This window comes from Suillus clintonianus, assembly GCF_016758775.1.
Source record: "Suillus clintonianus strain FC179 chromosome Unknown DEU56scaffold_60, whole genome shotgun sequence".
Classification (NCBI taxonomy): domain Eukaryota; kingdom Fungi; phylum Basidiomycota; class Agaricomycetes; order Boletales; family Suillaceae; genus Suillus; species Suillus clintonianus.
Window position 1 is genome coordinate 41,783 of NW_024539284.1, and position 20,414 is coordinate 62,196.

A 20,414-nucleotide genomic window follows, 5' to 3' on the forward strand; every position below is an offset into this window, starting at 1 on the left:
TGTTCATCCGGCCTATTCCGTCGACTCCCGCCCTCCCGGACACCTAACGGGTACGCAACCCGCGACGGATTCCCTCAATTGCCCCTCGTTCCTGCCCATCCATGTCCATCCATCCCCATTGGTGCGTTATTTCTCTCCTTTCATCACTCTGATCAAACAGCAGACTGTTTACATGTACATTCCCATACATGAGGCCGCTTGCCGTCCCTTACATATTATCGCGCTACGGCCTCGCCTATACTACCGTCGCTTAAGTGGGTCCCGAGTTTTCACGGGTTAAGATAAATAGTTGCATCGTACTCTACCAATATCACTTCCTTTTACTCCCTTGGATTTACTGTCTAAGTTGGTGTGATCAACAAGTCCCCTTAGTCTTCCGTACCGCAACGGACCTCTTCCCGTTCCTCGGATCACTTCCGGTAGCTCGTTACATCGAGACCTCGACACCTAGACACCTTGCCACCTCGATACCTTGCTACCTCGACACCTTGACCAAATCTGCACCGCTAGACACCCGTCCCGCCAGAATCGTTCCCGTCCGGACATCTTCCTCTCACATCGGATTTCCCACCGCTCACCGGCCGCTCAGATCTTAAGCCCGTCGGATTGATTCCTTTGCATTTATTGCGAAGACATCCCTCAGTAGCAATCCCCTTGGGACGAGCTATAATACTCGCACTCAAAACGGATCGGTAGTCTACACTAACAGGCTACACGGAATTTCTTTCGCTCAACTGGAGCCCACCGCGAGGGGATCATCTGACACCGCCGGCAGATCGCTTAGGCTCACTACCGCGCGTCGCGCAAAACAAGATCTTCAATCCATCCAGCTATCTCAAGAAGATTTCTTCGTTCCGGCTGACTCATACGTAGAAGAAGATACCGACGAAGAACCATTACACCTGACCCCGGACTCGTTATCCGCACCGGAAGAAGAAGAAAGAGACACTGTTGAATACCCGAGACTTCCCGGATCATTTAGTTTCCCTAACCGCCCGCTCATTTCTATAGACACTCCCTCTACCGAGTCATCCCTTAGTTCTAACCCTACCCGTATTCACACTCCCACGCTCCCCGTCCCCGATATACCTTCGAACACCTTACTACTTCCGTCCCCTCGCACCCGCTTAGAAGCACTCCCATCTTCCGCACCGTCCCCAAAAAGGGTATCCGCGCCTTACCAGTTTCTTCCGCCTCCTATACCCTTACCAGTTACACCATTCCAACCACCCGCTCCGATTATACCTCCTATCATTCCGCTCGCAAAGATGTCAACTAACGTCTTCAGAATGCCGTTGAGGGGAACCGACGCCGCACCCAAATTCGACGGCACCCCCGGAAAGCTCCTTGCATTCATCGAGGACGTCAACCTGATATGTGATCACGGCCAAGTAACCGGTGAAGCCCACATCAAGGCGGCAATCCGGTATGCACCTGCAGATGAAGCGGAAACATGGGAGATATTAGATGAAGCCGAGGCAGGACAGACGGACTGGGACAAATTTGTCACGGCACTCAAAGTGCTGTACCCCGGATGTGAAGGTGACAGACGATTCACTCGAGCTGACTTACAGAAGATTTCCGATGAGCAGGCACGCAGCCCCATGAGCTCTCAAGTCGAGCTTGGCACGTACTACCGGAGCTTCTTCAAGGTATCCAAATTTCTCATCAGCAAGAAGAAACTTGCGGAACAAGAACGCAACCGCATGTTCCTGGACGGATTCCCGGCGGACATCAATGTAAAAATCTGCCATCGGTTGAGCATTCTGTTGGTTGACAACCATCCCGACGAACCATACGAATTTGAACACGTCTACAAGGCCGCCATCTTCCTATTGCCAGGCACCGCATCAGCCGCCACCCCAGCAGTAGCATACCCCGTGCCACGGAATAACTATCCGCCCAGGACACAAGCCGCCCCAAGTTCGCAAATGGCCCCAGGTATAGTCGTCAAGAAGGAGTTCATAGCCAGTCAGCCGCCACTACCATGCCACTTCTGTGGGGCAACAACCCATTTCTTCCGCTTCTGTAGGACAAAGGCGGAATATATCCGTGACGGAAAGATCGTAGAAGACCAAGGGCGGATATACATGCCTGACGGATCCGGTATTCCAGGATATAGGGAGCACGGCACCTTCAAAGAAAGAATCGATCAAGCCATACAATCGAGTCCGGCAACGGGCGCAAATGCCACGGTGATTGCAGGTTTGTACTGTCACACACAACCACAAATCGAGATCGAGGAAGACATCGACGCATCCGCCTACCTTCACACACGGATGCCGGAGGAAGAAGAGGAGGATGATGAAGAACTCCAGAGATTGCAGCAAGCAGCGTACGAAGCATGCCAAGCGTTCGCTAACACCCGCGCCGAACGGACTAAGTCCAAGGGTAAGAATGTTCGTTTTGACGGTACACAAGCCCCCGCCCCATCGCGGACCGCACCGGGATCATCATCCAAGGCGGTACCAGTAGAGGAAATCCGTTCTCCACAGGTAAAAGAGGCCGTTGCAAGCACGGGACCTAATCCGGGCGCTATCATCAAACCCGCTGCCACAGTAGCGAGCCCTGCCACATCATCATCCGCGAAACCAGCCATTAATGCCATCCCTCCTACTAAACCCTCTAGATTCGCCTTTCCGCTTGAAGACAAAGATGCGGACAAACGTGTCGTAAATCGAATGTTGGATGCTAGTATCAGCCTACCAGTTCGGGAACTCATTGCGGTATCACCGGACGTACGGAAAGTATTTCGCGAAATGACCACCACCAAACGGGTCACAGATGCACTCGCATCCGTCAACGAGTTGTCCGCAGCTCCGGATATAGGACATTGGCTTCAGAAGTATGATGATTGCCTGACACGAGCGGATGATGGACGAATAGTAGCGGACCATTTCGAAAGCTTACGATGTATCAAAGCTACCCTGGCAAGCGGCAAGGTAATCACTTGCGTCCTCGACCAAGGAGCAGAATGCATTGTCATGCCCAGGGAAGTATGGAAAGGATTGGGGGTTCCGTTACGCTCGGACCACAAGCTAACAATGGAATCCGTTAACACCTCTAGGGACTCGACACTCGGAGTCATAGAGAACCTGTCATTAGACTTCGGCATCGGACAAATGTGGTTCCAGATCCAGGTCGCGCAAGCGGCTAGTTTCGAACTGTTACTCGGACGCCCATTCTTCACGCTAACTAGTTGCCGCACGGAAGACCTTCCTAACGGAGACCAGGACATCACGCTGACGGACCCCAACTCCGGCAAGGAAATTCGGATACCATACGACGGACAACAAACAATTTCTCTCACTCAGTCTCCAATGTACCTACATCCTCAGACAACCCGTCTCGCGCTATCCGCGCACAACCCGCTCTCACGGAGCAACAGTCACTCTTTACCCTATTCTGAAGCGCTATTCTCGGCGCAGTATACCTACCTAGTCTCTACCCGCTCCCCTAATAACCCAGACAATACTAACGCGTTCAATTCAGTTTACAGCTATGATCCATCTCGGCACATGTTGACCTACAAGCCGGTTGCGAAGAAAGTACGGACCATTCAAACTTCCATGCCGGCAGGATATCGCGTTGTCCGCCACCTACCAGATGATCCGTTGGCCGGGCTGCCAGAACTACCTACTCACCCTCCCGAACTCGTCCCAGGTATCCGCTTCACCCAAGAACGCGCTCACAAGCTCGACCTCGATCCAGCAAATTGGCTGTGGCCGGAGGAATTGAAACTCATACGTTGGCTCGTACGAACCCATGAACTTGCATTTGCTTGGGATGCGTCAGAAAGAGGCCGGCTCAATGAAACGTGCTTCCCGCCTTACAAAATCCCAACCATTCCGCATGTCCCGTGGTCACAACGCAACATCCCGATTCCGCCGGCAACTGTCAATGAAGTCATAAGGATTATCAAGGAAAAGATCGATTCCGGAGTATATGAACCGTCTACCGCAGCCTACCGTTCCCGGTGGTTCTGCGTCGTCAAGAAAGACGGGAAGCCGCTACGTCTAGTGCACGACTTGCAGCCGCTCAACGCGGTAACCATCCGCGATGCATCGCTTCCGCCATTCGTGGAGCATCTAGCAGAATCCTTCGCCGGTTATGCTGTCTACGGGATGATGGATTTATATTCAGGATATGATCAGCGCGCACTCCACGAAGAATCCCGTGATCTTACTACCTTCGGTACACCACTCGGACCTCACCGGCTTACCACGCTTCCACAAGGACATGCAAATGCGGTTCAGGTATACCAAGGAGATACGGCGTTTATTTTGCAGCACGAGATTCCTGAATTCACTTCCCCATTCATCGACGATGTACCCGTCAAGTCCGTTCGGACAAGGTATCAAAGTGCTGACGGCACGTATGAAACCATCCCGGACAACCCCGGCATTCGCCGCTTCATTTGGGAACACTGCATAGTTCTCAATCGGATTCTGCAACGATTAGAGAATGTTGGAGCGACCGTATCCGCTACTAAATTCGTTTTAGCTGCCCCAACCGCAATCATCGTCGGACACAAATGCACCTTCGAAGGTCGCGTTCCGGAAGATTCCAAGATCCAGAAAATCCGTGATTGGCCGGAACCACGTAACGTTTCGCAAGTCAGAGGATTTCTGGGTACATGCGGTGTACTACGCATCTTTATCCGGAATTTCTCCAAGATCGCACGGCCACTCATCAATCTGACCAAGAAAGACGCGCCATTCGAATTCGGACCGGATCAACAAACAGCTATGCAGACCCTGAAGGACTTGGTATTAGAGTCCCCCGCATTGCGACAGATCGATTACGAATGCGGGCGAGAAGTCATCCTTGCAGTGGATACATCATCGGTAGCAGTCGGTTTCATATTGCTCCAAATCGGCAAAGACGGCAAACGGTATCCAAACCGGTTCGGATCCATATCACTCACGGAAGTTGAAAGCCGCTACTCTCAAGCGAAACTGGAACTCTACGGATTATTCCGCGCACTCCGTGCCGTCCGCGTATTTATCTTTGGTGTCACCAACCTAACGGTTGAGGTCGACGCAAAGTACATCAAGGGTATGATCAACAACCCGGACCTCCAACCGAATGCGACGATCAACCGATGGATTGCAGGTATACTCTTATTTTCCTTCAAACTTGTACATGTATCTGCTGCGAAACATACCGGTGTCGACGGACTCTCAAGGAGACCAATCACGGAAGATGATCCGGATGAGGATGATGACCACGAAGATTGGCTAGATCGGTCGTACTCCTTTTGCACGGAAATCCTGAACGATCGAGCCTATCGCATTTCCGGCATTGCGAATCTTATTGAACACATACCGTATGAGCAACCCGTACCACTGACAGATGCCCGTCCCCCAACCCTTCTAGCATTCTTAGACTCTGCGGACAGTTCCACAGATGAGGTTGAAATACCCCGCTCCGAATCCGCAGTAGCAACGGACGCCCGGATCATCGAAATCAGACGCTTCCTGGAGACACGGGAAAGACCTGCACAGCTCACGGACCGCGACTTTGAAGCGTTTGTTACATCCGCAGCTAGATACTTCATTATGGACGGAAACCTATGGAGACGGCACTCCCACGGCAAGCATCAACTAGTAGTCCCGGTGGGCAAACGGTTACGGATCCTCAAAGAAGCCCATGATGATCTCGGACACAAAGGTATACTGACAATCCGGACCCGTCTTCTCTTACGATTTTGGTGGCCCATGATTATTGACGATATCAAATGGTACAACAAAACATGTCACGAATGTCAGATCCGACAGACCCGCAAACTGCATATCCCCCCGTCCGTTCCTATCCCATACGGAATATTCCGGAAAGCACACATGGACACGATGATGATGCCCAAAGCGGGCGGATTCGACCGATTAGTTCAAGCACGTTGCGCTTTGACCGGATACCCGGAATGGAGAATGATCCGCCGAGAAACGACAAAGATCCTGGCCGACTTCATATTCGAAGACATCCTATGCAGATGGGGTCCTGTCACGGAGATCGTCACGGACAACGGACCCGCGTTCCGTGCAGCAGTTGATTCACTTGCAGACAGATACGGTATCCACCCTATCCGCATCTCGCCATACAATTCGCAAGCAAATGGTATAGTTGAGAGACGGCATCTTGATGTCCGGGAGGCCATCATGAAAAGTTGCGAGGGGGACGAATCCCGCTGGTACCAGGTCACGCATACGGTATTTTGGGCAGAACGGGTAACTATCCAAGAGTCAACCGGATTGTCACCATATTTTATGGTTCATGGAGTCGAACCGGTTTTTCCGTTTGATTTAGCTGAAGCAACTTTCCTGGTTGCGCTTCCGGACCAGGAAAAGTTCTCTACCGCAGATCTCATCGCATGGCGCGCCCGCCAACTACAGAAACGACAAGAAGACCTAGATGCCATCAAAGACAAAGTACTCGAATCAAGGTATCAGTCAATCCGCAGATTCGAGGAAAAGTACCGGAACTCAATCAAGGATTACGACTTCCCGTCCGGAACCCTGGTATTGGTACGGAACACCAGAGTTGAGAAGGAGCTAAGTCGAAAGACGAAGCCGCGATATCTCGGTCCTATGGTGGTCCTTCGACGGACTAAAGGCGGTTCATATCTCCTTGCAGAGATCGACGGATCTGTGTCCAAGTTACGATATGCAGCATTCCGATTAATACCCTATTTTTCTCGCAGCACGACAAAAATATCCGTCACAAGCATTACCGGAATAACGGATGAAGCATTGGACAATCTAGCGGCAGAAGACAGGTTATGAGCCGGACGAAGAAGAATTCGATATCAACATTGAAGAATAACCACTTTCGCACCACCATCGGACTCATATATATATGCACAGACACATATTCCGTACCATATTCAGTATCCGTTTTACCCCGGGTTTCGTCCGGCGATCTCAACCGCACCCATTTTAGCAGACACGCTCTCACAGCACAAGAAACCACATCATAATCCGTCCCGATCGATCCTATATATCCAAGACTCATAATACCTCTTTCTTTTCAGTGCGTATAACGGACCAAATACCTATATTTCACTTCACACGCGTGCCGTACGCACCACGCCCCTTTGTTATCGGACTCGCATCACGGGAACATGGGAAGGCATAGATGAGGGAAGCGCAACGAAGAAGACAAGACGGACGGGAATCCGCAAAGTAACCCGTCTTCATTCACCTTCTTCCGCATCGCAAGCGCATGCTCATTTACTATTACTTATCTCACAGGCACTCAATGGGGATCAGGACACGGACATGGACACGGACACGGACACGGACACTTCATTCACTAAGGCTACTTTGGCCTTCAAACAAGCTATAAGTACAAGTGATATAAACCGGGCATCTAAGTACGGCGACGGTTAAGGCGGTATTCAATCAAATCAAGTCCATTAGCGACCTCCATCATCAGCGCATTGGCTTGGTATGCCTTGGCGCGGAGACGGCGGATCTCACCCCGGATAGCAACCTCCTCATCCCCAAGTCCAGAGTTGGCGAGGCTAGGGAACTCCTTGTCCGCACCGCAAATTTCTTCTTCGACTTCATCCTCCTCTTCATCATCACTCTCCTCAGCCTCCTTGTGCTTGGGAGAAGCGGGTGCCTTGGAAATAACGGACTCGGCGTCGCCATCAGAGTCGGAAAGTACGATGGGAGGTGAAACGGTAGACTTCGGGCGACGGATGGTACCGGAACGAGAGCTGGAGGGGACAGGAGGGGTAGGGGCGGCCTGGACACGGCGCTTCTTGCGGTTGGAATGGATACAACCGACCTTCAACTTCTTGCACCCGTTGCAAGCGACCCCGGGGAAACCAAAACAGTCGCGGTCGGTCTGAGCGCACTTGACGCAGCGGGTCGCATGCTTGGGAGCTATGCCGGGTGTTTTTCTCTAAACAAGGAAGTCAGCAAAATATGCAGGGGAAACAAGCACACAAGCACGCACCTGTACCACAATCTCCTTGTCCGCGACATCCTCAGTCATCGGACTCCACTACCGCCTCGCTACGCTTCCTCTTCCCGTCCTGTCGCGGAGCACGAACGGGTGCTTCTTCCTCCTCGACGTCCGCGGACCTAGCGGCCTCAGCCTCAGCAGTCTTGCGTGCGGCTTCTTCAGTAGCCTGGCGAGCCTTCTTCTCTTCGATGGCCTTCAGTTCCGCGGTGAAACGATCGAAGGCCGCGTTGGCAGTATTACCGCTGGCCACCTCCGCCTCAGAAAAATCAAAGGGGAGACCCTTGGCAAGCCTGGCCGTGGAGCAGACGGATAGATCACTCTATTCAAAGGTTAGCGACGCGTCATGAAAGGAGAAGTCACCGCAACGTACCGATAAAACCTTCCACTGCCACAACCACTGAATCCTATCCTCCACCGCATCACCCGTCTCATCAGGAATGCACGCGACGACGCCGCCCAAACGCGTCTTGAGGGCCGCGAAATCACGCTGAAGTTTGTCAACTTCGGGATCGACAGTAGCGACGGACGCAGAAGCAAAGTTGAAAGGTGCCATGAGGAAAGATGATGGAGAATGGAAGGAAGAAAGGAAGGATTAGATGTGGAGAATTTATAGGGACGAACAACGCGTCGACGCGTCCACACCATCCACCCGAACTCCGCAAAAGACTCCGCACTTCTTCGCTCCGACTAGCCGGTCACACGGTCATGTGACCTTCTGACAAGAAAACCGCTAAGTCCATTCCGCACACAGGACTGACCGGGGACGGTCAGTATTTGAGTCCCCCGCAGATGTACCAAACATTCTGGCGCCAGCCTCACAATCACCAGTTATGCACGATCCGGAGCTCACCTGGTCAGGTATTCATGTCCATGTTCATCCGGCCTATTCCGTCGACTCCCGCCCTCCCGGACACCTAACGGGTACGCAACCCGCGACGGATTCCCTCAATTGCCCCTCGTTCCTGTCCATCCATGTCCATCCATCCCCATTGGTGCGTTATTTCTCTCCTTTCATCACTCTGATCAAACAGCAGACTGTTTACATGTACATTCCCATACATGAGGCCGCTTGCCGTCCCTTACATATTATCGCGCTACAGCCTCGCCTATACTACCGTCGCTTAAGTGGGTCCCGAGTTTTCACGGGTTAAGATAAATAGTTGCATCGTACTCTACCAATATCACTTCCTTTTACTCCCTTGGATTTACTGTCTAAGTTGGTGTGATCAACAAGTCCCCTTAGTCTTCCGTACCGCAACGGACCTCTTCCCGTTCCTCGGATCACTTCCGGTAGCTCGTTACATCGAGACCTCGACACCTAGACACCTTGCCACCTCGATACCTTGCTACCTCGACACCTTGACCAAATCCGCACCGCTAGACACCCGTCCCGTCAGAATTGTTCCCGTCCGGACATCTTCCTCTCACATCGGATTCCCCACCGCTCACCGGCTGCTCAGATCTTAAGCCCGTCGGATTGATTCCTTTGCATTTATTGCGAAGACATCCCTCAGTAGCAATCCCCTTGGGACGAGCTATAATACTCGCACTCAAAACGGATCGGTAGTCTACACTAACAGGCTACAAGGAATTACTTTCGCTCAGCGTACACAACTCGCCTCCAAAGTCTCAAGGCTGTACTGTAGTAACTGTACAAGCCTGTACATTGCAAAATCACGACATCCAACGAACCATGTGCATGAGGCATACATGAACATGAGGAACCAGCAGGAACTATAATTGCCAACATCAGCAAACTACCAATTTGGTGACAATTCCCACATCATTGACAAATCCGCACAAGAACACACAAGGCCATACACACAGCGCAGACAACACAAGCAAATAGCCAACAACTGGCACCAAACTTGACAAGCTTGACAAGCACACAGTAGCACAGACGTACAAACTGTACAAATGATATAGCTTATATAGAAAATACAAATGCGGTCTTTTGTTGAAGCTATTTACAAGTGCAAAGAGGAAAACTAGTTACAAGTATATACAACACTTTTAAGCTGAATCAATTGACAGTGTCAGCGCAGTACAAGAACACTCCCAAACTGGGAACTTACTGTCAATTATGCTTGAATATATGTCGCAATACCATCTTTTCTGCGCTCTAGATGCATGCGCCCGACATTGAGGTCAGCTAACAATAAACGCGAATTTGCGTCCTCTGCACGACGGCGGCAGAGATGTGTAAGTATCTTATGGTGCTCCAAAATACACTCCGCCAGCAGCTTTTGAGCCTGGCAAACTTTGCATTTGGCTTTAGCTGCTTCGAGTGCGAGGTCAAAGTGATCATCTTCCTCTTCAAACGATGTGGAGTCTCGTTCCTGCCAGTACCGAAAGCATGTAAGAGTGACAAAGCATTGAAATCGGTGGATAACTCACAAGGTGCATCAATGTGGGGAAGTCGTCTTCCTCCTTGATCAGCTGCGATCGTGACGGGGAATATGAACATTGTAGACTCTGTCCGGACCGAGGATATGGAGAGCAGTCAGGATGATGGCGAGAGGATGGGAAATGCAGAGAAATTTCTGAACTGTGAGAGGAACTTCGAGAAGAAGCTCTAGAGTTGTAAGAGGAACATCGGGAAGAAACTCCAGAATTGCAAGAGGCCCGGAGACGGTATGGAAGGGCCACAGTATTGACGTTGGATTTTGGCATCACGAGCACTGTAGCAGCAATATGGACAATATTCAGTACAATGATGCGATATGTGAGAGCTGAGTGAATGGCGTGAGACTTACTCGAACCGAGACGAATTCATTTGCCGCCCGCTATCTAGTCAGTATCTGTCAATCATACTATGGTGTCAACTTGTCCAAAGTGCGGAAAGTTATTCACCAAGGAATCCAGTGTCACTCGACACCTCAGTCAGCCCCGAACGTCGTGCCACAGTTCCGCTCGTGATATGGTCGATATCTTGCGTTTTGTAGAGCCGGAACCGCTGCAGCAATCTCGAAACAATCAACTTCAATCAACGTCGTCCAAAGTGATTTTCCCGCAATTCAGTGCTGAAGATAACACGCTGAGCGTTGACTTTGATGGAGCCCATTTCGAGGACGAAGGAGAGTCATCAGAGGTGGAGGTGTATGAGGGCGCAGGGACTTGTTATGCTGTGGACGGTGTGACCCTTCTGGATCTGTTTGACGCTGATGAGTATGCAGAATGCAGGAAGGAAAACCTGTTCTACCCTTTTGCATCAAGGGAAGAGTGGGAGGTCGCTGATTTTCTCCTGCGTTCTCCCCTCAGTATGGCAGCAATCAACCAGTTTCTGGAACTCCCTATGGTGCGTGTCCTTTTCACAAATGCTGGCGCTTTCTGACATTATCGCGCAGATCCATCGGTTGAAATTGTCATTCCGCAATGCTAAAGAGTTGCGAAGCCGTGCTGAGATGCTACCGAAGGGACCAAGCTGGAAGTGTCAAACTATTCCTTCGCTCAATCCCACAAAAACTCCTATCCGATTGTTTTGGAGGGATCCCGTGGAATGTCTGGAAAGTCTCTTCAGTAATCCCCTTTTTCACGACCAGCTCGATTTTGTTCCTCGCCGCGTTTACACGACATCAGCGCGGCTTCTTTGTGTATACTCAGAGTGGTTGACAGGCGACTCTGCTTGGGAAATCCAGGTATGTACGGTTTGCATCTAACTATTCGTGTCGTCTCATCATAAGGACTGCAGGACCAGCTTCCCGGAGGTGCGACAGTCCTAGGCACTGTACTCTCTTCAGACAAAACGAATATCACCAATATGACTGGTGCCAGGGTCGCTCATCCACTCCTGTTAGGCCTCGCTAACATTCGCATGAACACTCGCACCAAGCTCTCATCCAGAGCCTTTCTGCTTACGGCTCTCCTCCCTATCCCGCAGTATTTGCATTCAAAGCCACGGATGCGGGGTATGCTAGAAGATCGCCTCATGCACGAATGCCTTTCCATAGTGTTGAAGCCCCTAATGAAAGCCGCTGAAATCGGAATCATAATGTCCGACGCGGCGGGAAACGTGCGCCACTGTTTTACGCCTCTTGCAGCATATATTGTTGACACCCCAGAGGCATGTATGCTTGCATGCGTGCGCGGGAAAACTTCGCTGTTTACCTTGGCATCATATCTGGAGTTCGGGGACACTTTTCGTCATCCCGAGCACACGCGCACCATCACCCTGGCACAGCTCAATAGCATCAAGGTTGATCCTCACAACCTTGAAGCTTACTTCCAAGCATGCGAGCAATACCGACTAAACGGTGTCCATTCTCCTTTCTGGGCGGACTGGCCGCTCGCTGATCCTTCAGTCTTCTTGATGCCCGAACCTTTGCATCACTGGCACAAGGAGTTTTATGATCACGACCTCCAATGGTGCCTTACAGTTGTTGGAGCGCAGGAATTGGATTTTCGCATATCAATTTTGCAGCCTACTACGGGCTATTGCCACTTTTGTGGTGGGATTTCGAAATTGAAGCAAGTCACGGGCAGAGTGCACCGAGATCTCCAGCGTTACGTTGTCGGCCTGATTGCTGGTGCAGCTCCTCGTCGATTTGTGATTGCAATCCGTGCTCTTATGGACGTCCGGTACATGGCACAGTCTCCTTCGCCTGATGAGAATTTACTGGCACGTATTGATAGATCACTTTCGATCTTTCATGAAAACAAAGATGTTATCATCTCCTTAGGGGCTCGGATGGGGACGAAGAAGCCTATCGACAACTGGTTCATACCAAAGCTCGAACTTATGCAGAGCATCACTGCCAGCTCACGCAAAGTTGGCGCCCTCATTCAATGGTCCGCAGACACCACTGAGCACGCTCACATTTCTGAGATTAAGGACCCTGCGCGGCACACCAATAACAACGACTATGATCCTCAAATTTGTCGTTATTTAGATCGCCAGGAGAAGCTGCGACATTTCGCAATTGCTACGACACTGAAGAGTACTTGCGCTGATTCTAACTCAGAAGAATTCTTTGAGGACGAGGACGACAAGGAAGACGAGGAAGACAATGGAGATTGTGATGAACCGATGGACCCGCGTACTGCGCTCTTAGCACAGCTGAACCAAACTCGCATCACCACTAACTACTTTACCAAAGCAAAGAAGTTGGTTGCCGCGAGATGCGATAACATTTCTCACCCTCCTCGGACATTTGTTGCTGCCTCCACCGCTATTCATCTCAATTTTGACCCTACTCGCACAGGGTTGAAAATCGACGAGGTTGCCAATGACTTCAACATACCAGATTTACGCGAGGTTCTTTCCGACTTCTTGCAACGTGACGCGAGGAACGGAGAAACAGGTCATGGGTTGGGGGTTCGAAGGAGACAGCTAATCGACCGTCCCTCAGTTCTTCCTTTTGAACGTATCCAGATATGGCATACCGTTCGCTTGCAACAAGTTTCCTTCTACGACGCCAGCATTATCTTACCCGCACAGACTGTGCATGCCTTCCCTCCATCTCCTGGGAGTGGGTGGCCAAAAGGCCGCCGGGATGCTGTCCTCGTCAATATTGATCGAGCCTATGATTGGCCTAAGTCGGGGTTGACGGGTGAGTTTGTTTATTGGGATACCAATCTTGCTCATTGTTGACACATCCCCCCTTTTTTGAAGGGCACCGTGTCTGCGAATTGCAGCTCATAATGCGCCCAGTTCCCCGGCGAGGTTCACGAATCACATGGCGAGATCAATATTTGTGCTACGTGCGTAGTTTCAAAACGGGTGCAGTTGATCCAGTCACCGAGATGCACGTATTGAAACGCTGTAAACATGCCAATGGCGCGCCAGTGGGTGACATAGTTCCCCTTAGTCAACTTTGTGCATTCATTCATATCATTCCTCAACTAGGTCATGCGGCAGATGCACGGTTGACAAAGGCAAATTCTGCTCATTACCATTCATCTTTTTTCTTAAACAAGTACTTTGACAAACAGATATATGCTGCCCTCTCACAAGGATAGATACCTTTACTGTACCCCACTAGTCAAAAAGAGTTACAACGAGTGAAATTGGTTGATTTGAGTAGTATGAATGTGAGTCCCGACAAAGCTGACACCAGGGTGTGAATCCCGACAAGGCCGTCAACACCCGTGCATGCCTGTGCACACTTGTGCAGGCTGCACAGACACTGCTAGTATTCAGTAGTCAGATACATCGCACACTGGCAAATCTCCTACCATACACCATTCCACAGCATGTCTTCCAGTTCAGACTCATCAGCCGGTGGTGAACCACCAATGACAACAACCTCGTCACTCGAACTTCCTGGCGCCACTTCATTCGACACTTACCTTTGCGGGGCATCACTCAGCTCTGCGGGCTTCCCACCTGTAGGCGGACGCACAGTCAATACTGTCAAGGGCCTTTTGAGGGCAGAGCTTGATGGCCATGTCATTGATGAGTCTGGCCTTGCCCAGATGAAGTTTACCGACTCCATTTTCCGTGCGCTCATCCCCGTATCGACCTTCCAAAATCATCACGTCGAAAAGATCAGGTACCACAAGAAGGATGGCGCATCTGTATACATACAAAACAAGTGGAATTACAGCCGCAGGAAAAAGAGCAAGGGTTCAGGGAGGGACGCCACCGATACAGACATCGTTGACTCGGATGATTTGCGTGCAGAACTTGAGGCCTTGGATTCTCATGGTTCAACAATCTTCTCCCAAGGGACCGACGGCGGGAGTGACGATGAATTCAATGGCAGTGTAAAGGCAGGATCAAAGAGGAAACGGAAAAAGAGTTCGACCGAGAGGGACTTACAGTACCTGTTCCATGCTGTTCAGTGGGCCCTGCGTAATCGAACTGGATACGCGAAGAAACTTCCCTATGAAATTTCGCCCATCGAGCGGTACTGGTCTGCCGAGTTTGCCAACTCACCCATACCAGACCTATACAACACGCAGAAGCCCGATGTCGCCCTGTTCTATTACATGAACAAACATGAGGAAAAGAGATGGGTTGATGTCTTGAGCTTCATGGAACACACCTCCAGCAATTTTGTTGCATCTCCTGATTTATCAGTGTATTGTGGATCTACCACCAAGGTGTACCTCATCATGCGAGAACAACCGTGGCGTCGCTTCGTTCTCGCCTACTCCATTTGTGCAGAAAAACTTCGCGCCCATTATTTTGACCGCTCGGGCCTCATCATATCCCTTCCAACCCCCATCCATACACACCCAATACGTGTCCTCGAGGCAATAGCCACAACCGCGATAGCAGATCCGATGTACTTTGGCCTCGACCCCACCATCCATATGTGCATCGTTGCTTGCAAGGGTACTCACCCCTCTCTGGCCGAGGGGGCGCAAGGATGGGTTGTCAATAATAGCGGTAAAACGTACTCAATCATGGATGTGTTATGGAAGAGTCAGGGTTTCTTCTGTCGCGGAACGGTTTGTTATCGCGTCAGAGATCCTACTGATGGGAAGGATTATGCGATGAAGGACTGTTGGGTACCTGCGGCAAAGCGATATCATGAAGCGACCGTTCTCGAGCGAGTCAAGGGCATCCCTAATGTTGTTCGACTCGTGGATCATTGGGATGTCATGTTTGACGGGAAGCCCGACTGTACAGCACAAATTCGTGATCGCTATCAGCGGTTTGACCCAGACGATAGAGGTGATTACAGGTTCTGTAATTGATATCACCGGCGGCTTGTCATGACCCCTTGTGGAAAACCGCTATCAGAGTTCAGCTCTAGGAAGGAGCTGGTATGCGCTTTTCGTGACTTTGTCATTGGTGAGTTCAGTTCAGTTCAGTTCAATGCGTCAAATTCAGGTTTAATTATGTATTGTTAGCTCATGGACTCATGGTCGAACGTGGAGTTCTACACGGGGACCTCAGCCCAAACAATTTTATCCTTCACGAGGGTATCGGGTACTTCATCGATTTCAATCATGCCGGATTTTTAGAGGAAGGCAAGACGTCTACGATTTCATTTGGAACTGTAAGATTTCATTTCCGGTTTATTGTTCTTGCTTTTGAACTTATATTTTTTCTAGGGGACTATCCCATACATCTCCATGCGCGTCCTTAAGATGGTGTCGAGGAATGCCGAGACCATCAAAAAGACACCTGACTGTCATATTCCGTACCTGAAGCTTCTCGTCCGGTCCGGTCCATCCGTTCTCTCGGTTCCATTCTAGAATTCATTTCCCATTTGTATATGCTTCTTGATGCCCCTATACGCCCGGATCCTTCTGACAGTTAATATCTGGGTTCATTCTGATCCGTCCGTTAGTCTATTCATTTCCTTTTCATTTAACTTGTCCCCCCTGTTTCATTTAATCTCCGGCTCCATTCTCGATCGTCCGCAGCAGTTCATATCCGTTAGTACATTTTCTACATAGCCCTCTGATCCGAAGACTGCGCTTCGGCCGGAAACCCGTCGGATACACCACAGTATATAAACCCTTTGTAACCCGTAGTATTTCCTCAGTTCGAATATTAACTTAGACTCTGTTCAATCCTCGTGTCCTCTCGGCTCTTGGGATTATTACCCTAGTCCGATCCTCCGAGCCTCGGGATTATATCCCTAAGGCTAAATACCTCCACCTCAACCTTCGGGTAGTCTGTACCTTGTTAGTTTCTACCCGGACGAAGTCTAGGGTAGTCTTCTCTCTCTCGTCCGGCCCGTCTATACCCTTCGGCCGACGATATCCAACCCCCTGTAAATTAGGGGCACGTACTCGGGTAAAGAGCGCAGCGCACGAGCTGAAGCTAAGCCCCTCCGGTCCGACCCGTTGAACACAGTCTTAACACTGACCCTACTCAGCTGCACTTAATCGAACACCACGCGTGCAATGACCTCGAGTCGATGTTCTATATTTTTTTCAAATTTGTTACGAAGTATGGGGGGGCACACGGTAAAGTCTCACCGACATGGAATAAGCAGGCGATGCCATGGTCGGAGGCCTATGAAAACTTAGGTGCCGCCAGTGGTTTGCTTACCACCTTCTTATTGAAGAAGGGGGCCATATCCTGTGGCAACTTTCTAATGGACAGAGTCTCCGATTATTTTTCGGAATTCAAACCCCTAGTCAATGAATGGCGCAATCATATCCACCTCACAGACCTCGATGCCAGTAAATCAATCATTCACGATCACATACTCCAGATGCTTGTAACGTTCATCACGAAACTCGAGGAGGAAATACCCATCCCCATCCCCATCCCAATCCCGCTGCCCAGTCCTCCTCCTGAGTCTCCTACTCTTCAGCCCACCGCAGGTCCTTCAACCCTTCCACGTAGTGGCACAATATGGTTTTCAACTAGTCAGCCAGGCTCACGTCGTTCTAAGCGACTTGCTTCTAAGACACGATGAGATAGTACTAGAGAGAAGTTTGTCATCTCGATCCGAGTTTTACCATGCCTTTTTCTTTCCAAACCTATTTGTCCTTGTCCGAGCCTACTTGTTTTGTCCTGGCGACTTTACTCATACATTTTTCCCTCGGTCTACTGTGAATCTCGTTTGTTTTGAGGATGCCCACTGTACCTTGTATCGCATACTGACTGATTACATAACATACGCTTACGTGAGATCAATAACTAACCAACCTGCAATGTTCCTCACAGCTTTGTCGCAGTCGCAGCTGACAATATTGCTCGATGCCTCCCAAGAAGAGGGCTAGACGTTCTACGGTCAATGATCAAGATGAGCCAGCACCTTGTCGACAAAGCTCAAGATCTAATTGCGGTGTTGGCGGCCACGCAGCACAGCTCCAAAAAGCTGGAGAAGCTATAGCAGCACCGGCGAGGAATCGGAAAGGGCAAAATGATTACCCTGAGCTTGACGCCAGTGATCCTGAAGAAAATTCAATGGCTCCTGCGCAGCTGCGTCAGGGGAAGAAAGGTGTAAGTTCATTTTATCTTGACGATGTTCGAGCTATGATCTTGTCAGGCTTCTGCAAAACCTCTGGCTGCAAAAAACGCTACCAAGCAAAAACCTGCATCCACGACACCTCCAACTACGAGTAAAAATCTTAAGCGATCATCTCAAAAGTCCGGCGACAATGTGAGGCATCATTCAGCCTACACTTCTCCTCGTCCAGTGCTACGTACCAGTTGCTCTTCTGACAGGTTCGGATTTAAGGCACCTACATCTACTACCAGTGTACATCGTATCGAGAGGGCATCTCAGTCAAGCAATCGCAGAATGGCCACACAGGAGGCAAACGAACGAGACAACAACAACAATAGAGAGTCCGCGCACCACTCGCATGAACGTGCTGACCTTGAGGAGCACAACGATATGCAAGTGCTAATCCTTTTTCGCCTGTGGCTTCTTAACATATTCATTGCAGGGATGGAGCCGAGCAAGATCAGCATTTAAACGACAGCGAGAATTCCGGTCAACGCTTAGGTGCACCGTCTGAAGACGGTGGCGATGACGAAGGGGATTTAGACGGAGGGGATTTAGATGGAGGGGGTGGAGTGGATTCAGATGGAGGGGATCTAGGTCAAGAGCGTGACTGGGAGGACGAGCCTATGAATGTGGAGGGCCATGATAATGTACTCTCATCTATTCGATCGTATTCACTCATTGATGTTCTGTGTAGGAGACTTATGATGTTCTCGAACGTCATCAAGCGCAGAACGGACAACGCAAGGCTCCCTCGCCATCATATCTTTCAAAAGTTACTCACTCTAAGTCTCCTCACCAATGCCCATCTCGACGTAACGACCGCTCGAAATCTCCTCGTCAACGCCTGTCTCAACGTAATGGCCGCTCGGGATCTCGTCAACATGCGCCATCTGGGGGTGCCTCTTCCGTTCAAGCGCCACCTTCTCGACGTAGACGCTCGCTGCCTCATTCGCATAAGTCTTCCACTCGCTCCAGGTCTCCACGCCAACGCTTGTATCATCAAGTAACATCCACGTAGTCTTCTTTGCATACAAAGTCTCAACGTCGGCGCTCCCCATCTCGGCCACTCACTTCCTCTGGTAGTCGTGCACTGCCCTCTTCCCACAGACACTCTCCGTTGCGGACTCGTTCTGACCATGCAACTACTCCTAGTCGTTCACGCTCTCATAGCCCTACGCCCGCTGGTGCTCGCCGCACACGAAACGTCAAGACAAACCAAGAGAACCCTTCCAAGCTTGGGTTTTATCCGGCTTGTTGGCAAGGATTTCTGCAGGCAGCAAAGTTGCAGATGCGATTGCAAGCTATTCTCACCCATCCCATTCCAAAACACCAGGATGCCGTGCAACTGGCACAAGAAGTCTTGGACGCTGAGTTGTGGCTATGCCACCAGAAGAAGCTCAAATTTGAGAACGGTAAATTCTCCTTGTACTGCCGCTTTCTTCCAGTCATCTCATGTCTTACTGCAAGGCTACTTTCCGGAATATAGCCCACAGATGTGCCGGCTGGTAAGTCTTTCATTTATCGATGGTGAACGTGCTCGCTGATACGCTGATTAGCTTTGCGATGATCTCTTCACGTTCCGTACAGAGCTTAAGAAGGTTGTCATCTCCATCGCCAAATTGTCGTACGACATCTTCCCGAAGGGCACTGCAATGCTACCAGAGCAAATAAAGAAACATATCGTCACAGCTGCCACCGCACTGCTCAAGACCGGTGATTACCTCCGGATCCCTGATTCGTCTAATGTAGGTGATCCCTCGTGTCAATAGTGCTACTCACTGTTTTCTCTCGCAGGGCAAATTCAAGAATTTTGTATCGCAGGCTCTCAAGGATGTGTCTCGAGTTCTTCTACAGCAACAGCAAGAAGGCGCTGAAGAACACGGACGACTTCCGCCAGACAATTCCCATCAATGCTCTCATTCTCGTGGCGGCGGTCGTGCGCTATGTCGTTTTTTATCTTGTTTTTCGTCACTGATGTTGCAATAGATGAAGGGCGTTATTTCTGGATTCAGCGACACCGGCAGCGACAAAGTTCCTCAACTCAGCGCTGATAGATGCAGGACCGACTTCGACAAGTTGCAGAAATCCGTCAACACATTGCTCGACATCCCGGAACGTCGTGAAGAGCTCGAAGAAATGTTGGAGCAATGGGCTAAGATTGGTATGGGCGAATTTGATTGGCATGCAGATGGGAGTGGTGCAGGCAGTGACGCGGGGGACATCAATATCATACTTTAATGCGCTGTTCAATGCTCGATGTTTTCATTTAGTTTCACAATCATGATGACTGTTTGTATGATCATGTTCCCCATGTGCAGCTACTACTATTCATACATGATGTGCAGTTCAGACATGTTGCACATCCTGTGGCTATCTGTCCACATTGTAACAAATTCTACAGATTGTAGGCCTATTGTACAAACCTGCAAAGAGGGGACTTAGCTGTAGGTTCTGTGAGTCTGTACAAAATTGCACAAAATTGTGCAATTTTGTACAGGCACCCGGTAGTTTGCTGATGAATGTCATTCTATCACTGTGGATAGTGGTTCTAATGAAAATCATTGGAAAATGCACTGA

The 20,414-nt window shown here is 50.2% G+C and overlaps 4 protein-coding genes across 4 annotated transcripts; 3 read left to right on the forward strand and 1 right to left on the reverse strand.

Annotated features, from left to right (window-relative positions):
• Positions 1–7,368: 7,368 nt before the first annotated feature.
• On the reverse strand, positions 7,369–8,524 carry DEU56DRAFT_914848 (uncharacterized protein; the record flags this gene model as incomplete). The annotated part of the gene is made up of 4 exons (XM_041357674.1): positions 7,369–7,908; positions 7,963–8,010; positions 8,060–8,290; positions 8,342–8,524. 4 exons carry the CDS (start codon positions 8,522–8,524, stop codon positions 7,369–7,371), a joined length of 1,002 nt encoding a protein of 333 aa, XP_041206179.1.
• Positions 8,525–10,786: 2,262 nt separating this feature from the next.
• Positions 10,787–13,929, forward strand: DEU56DRAFT_872344 (uncharacterized protein; the record flags this gene model as incomplete). The annotated part of the gene is made up of 4 exons (XM_041355772.1): positions 10,787–11,269; positions 11,319–11,609; positions 11,663–13,520; positions 13,583–13,929. 4 exons carry the CDS (start codon positions 10,787–10,789, stop codon positions 13,927–13,929), a joined length of 2,979 nt encoding a protein of 992 aa, XP_041206180.1.
• Positions 13,930–14,163: 234 nt separating this feature from the next.
• DEU56DRAFT_914850 (uncharacterized protein) lies at positions 14,164–16,119 on the forward strand (the record flags this gene model as incomplete). The annotated part of the gene is made up of 4 exons (XM_041357675.1): positions 14,164–15,592; positions 15,662–15,712; positions 15,772–15,920; positions 15,976–16,119. The coding sequence occupies 4 exons, from the start codon at positions 14,164–14,166 to the stop codon at positions 16,117–16,119; spliced, it is 1,773 nt and encodes a 590-aa protein (XP_041206181.1).
• A 1,462-nt stretch (positions 16,120–17,581) lies between these two features.
• Positions 17,582–20,075, forward strand: DEU56DRAFT_757902 (uncharacterized protein; the record flags this gene model as incomplete). The annotated part of the gene is made up of 9 exons (XM_041350182.1): positions 17,582–17,827; positions 17,874–18,175; positions 18,277–18,504; positions 18,532–18,840; positions 18,945–19,249; positions 19,305–19,342; positions 19,394–19,586; positions 19,607–19,773; positions 19,824–20,075. 9 exons carry the CDS (start codon positions 17,582–17,584, stop codon positions 20,073–20,075), a joined length of 2,040 nt encoding a protein of 679 aa, XP_041206182.1.
• Positions 20,076–20,414: the final 339 nt, after the last annotated feature.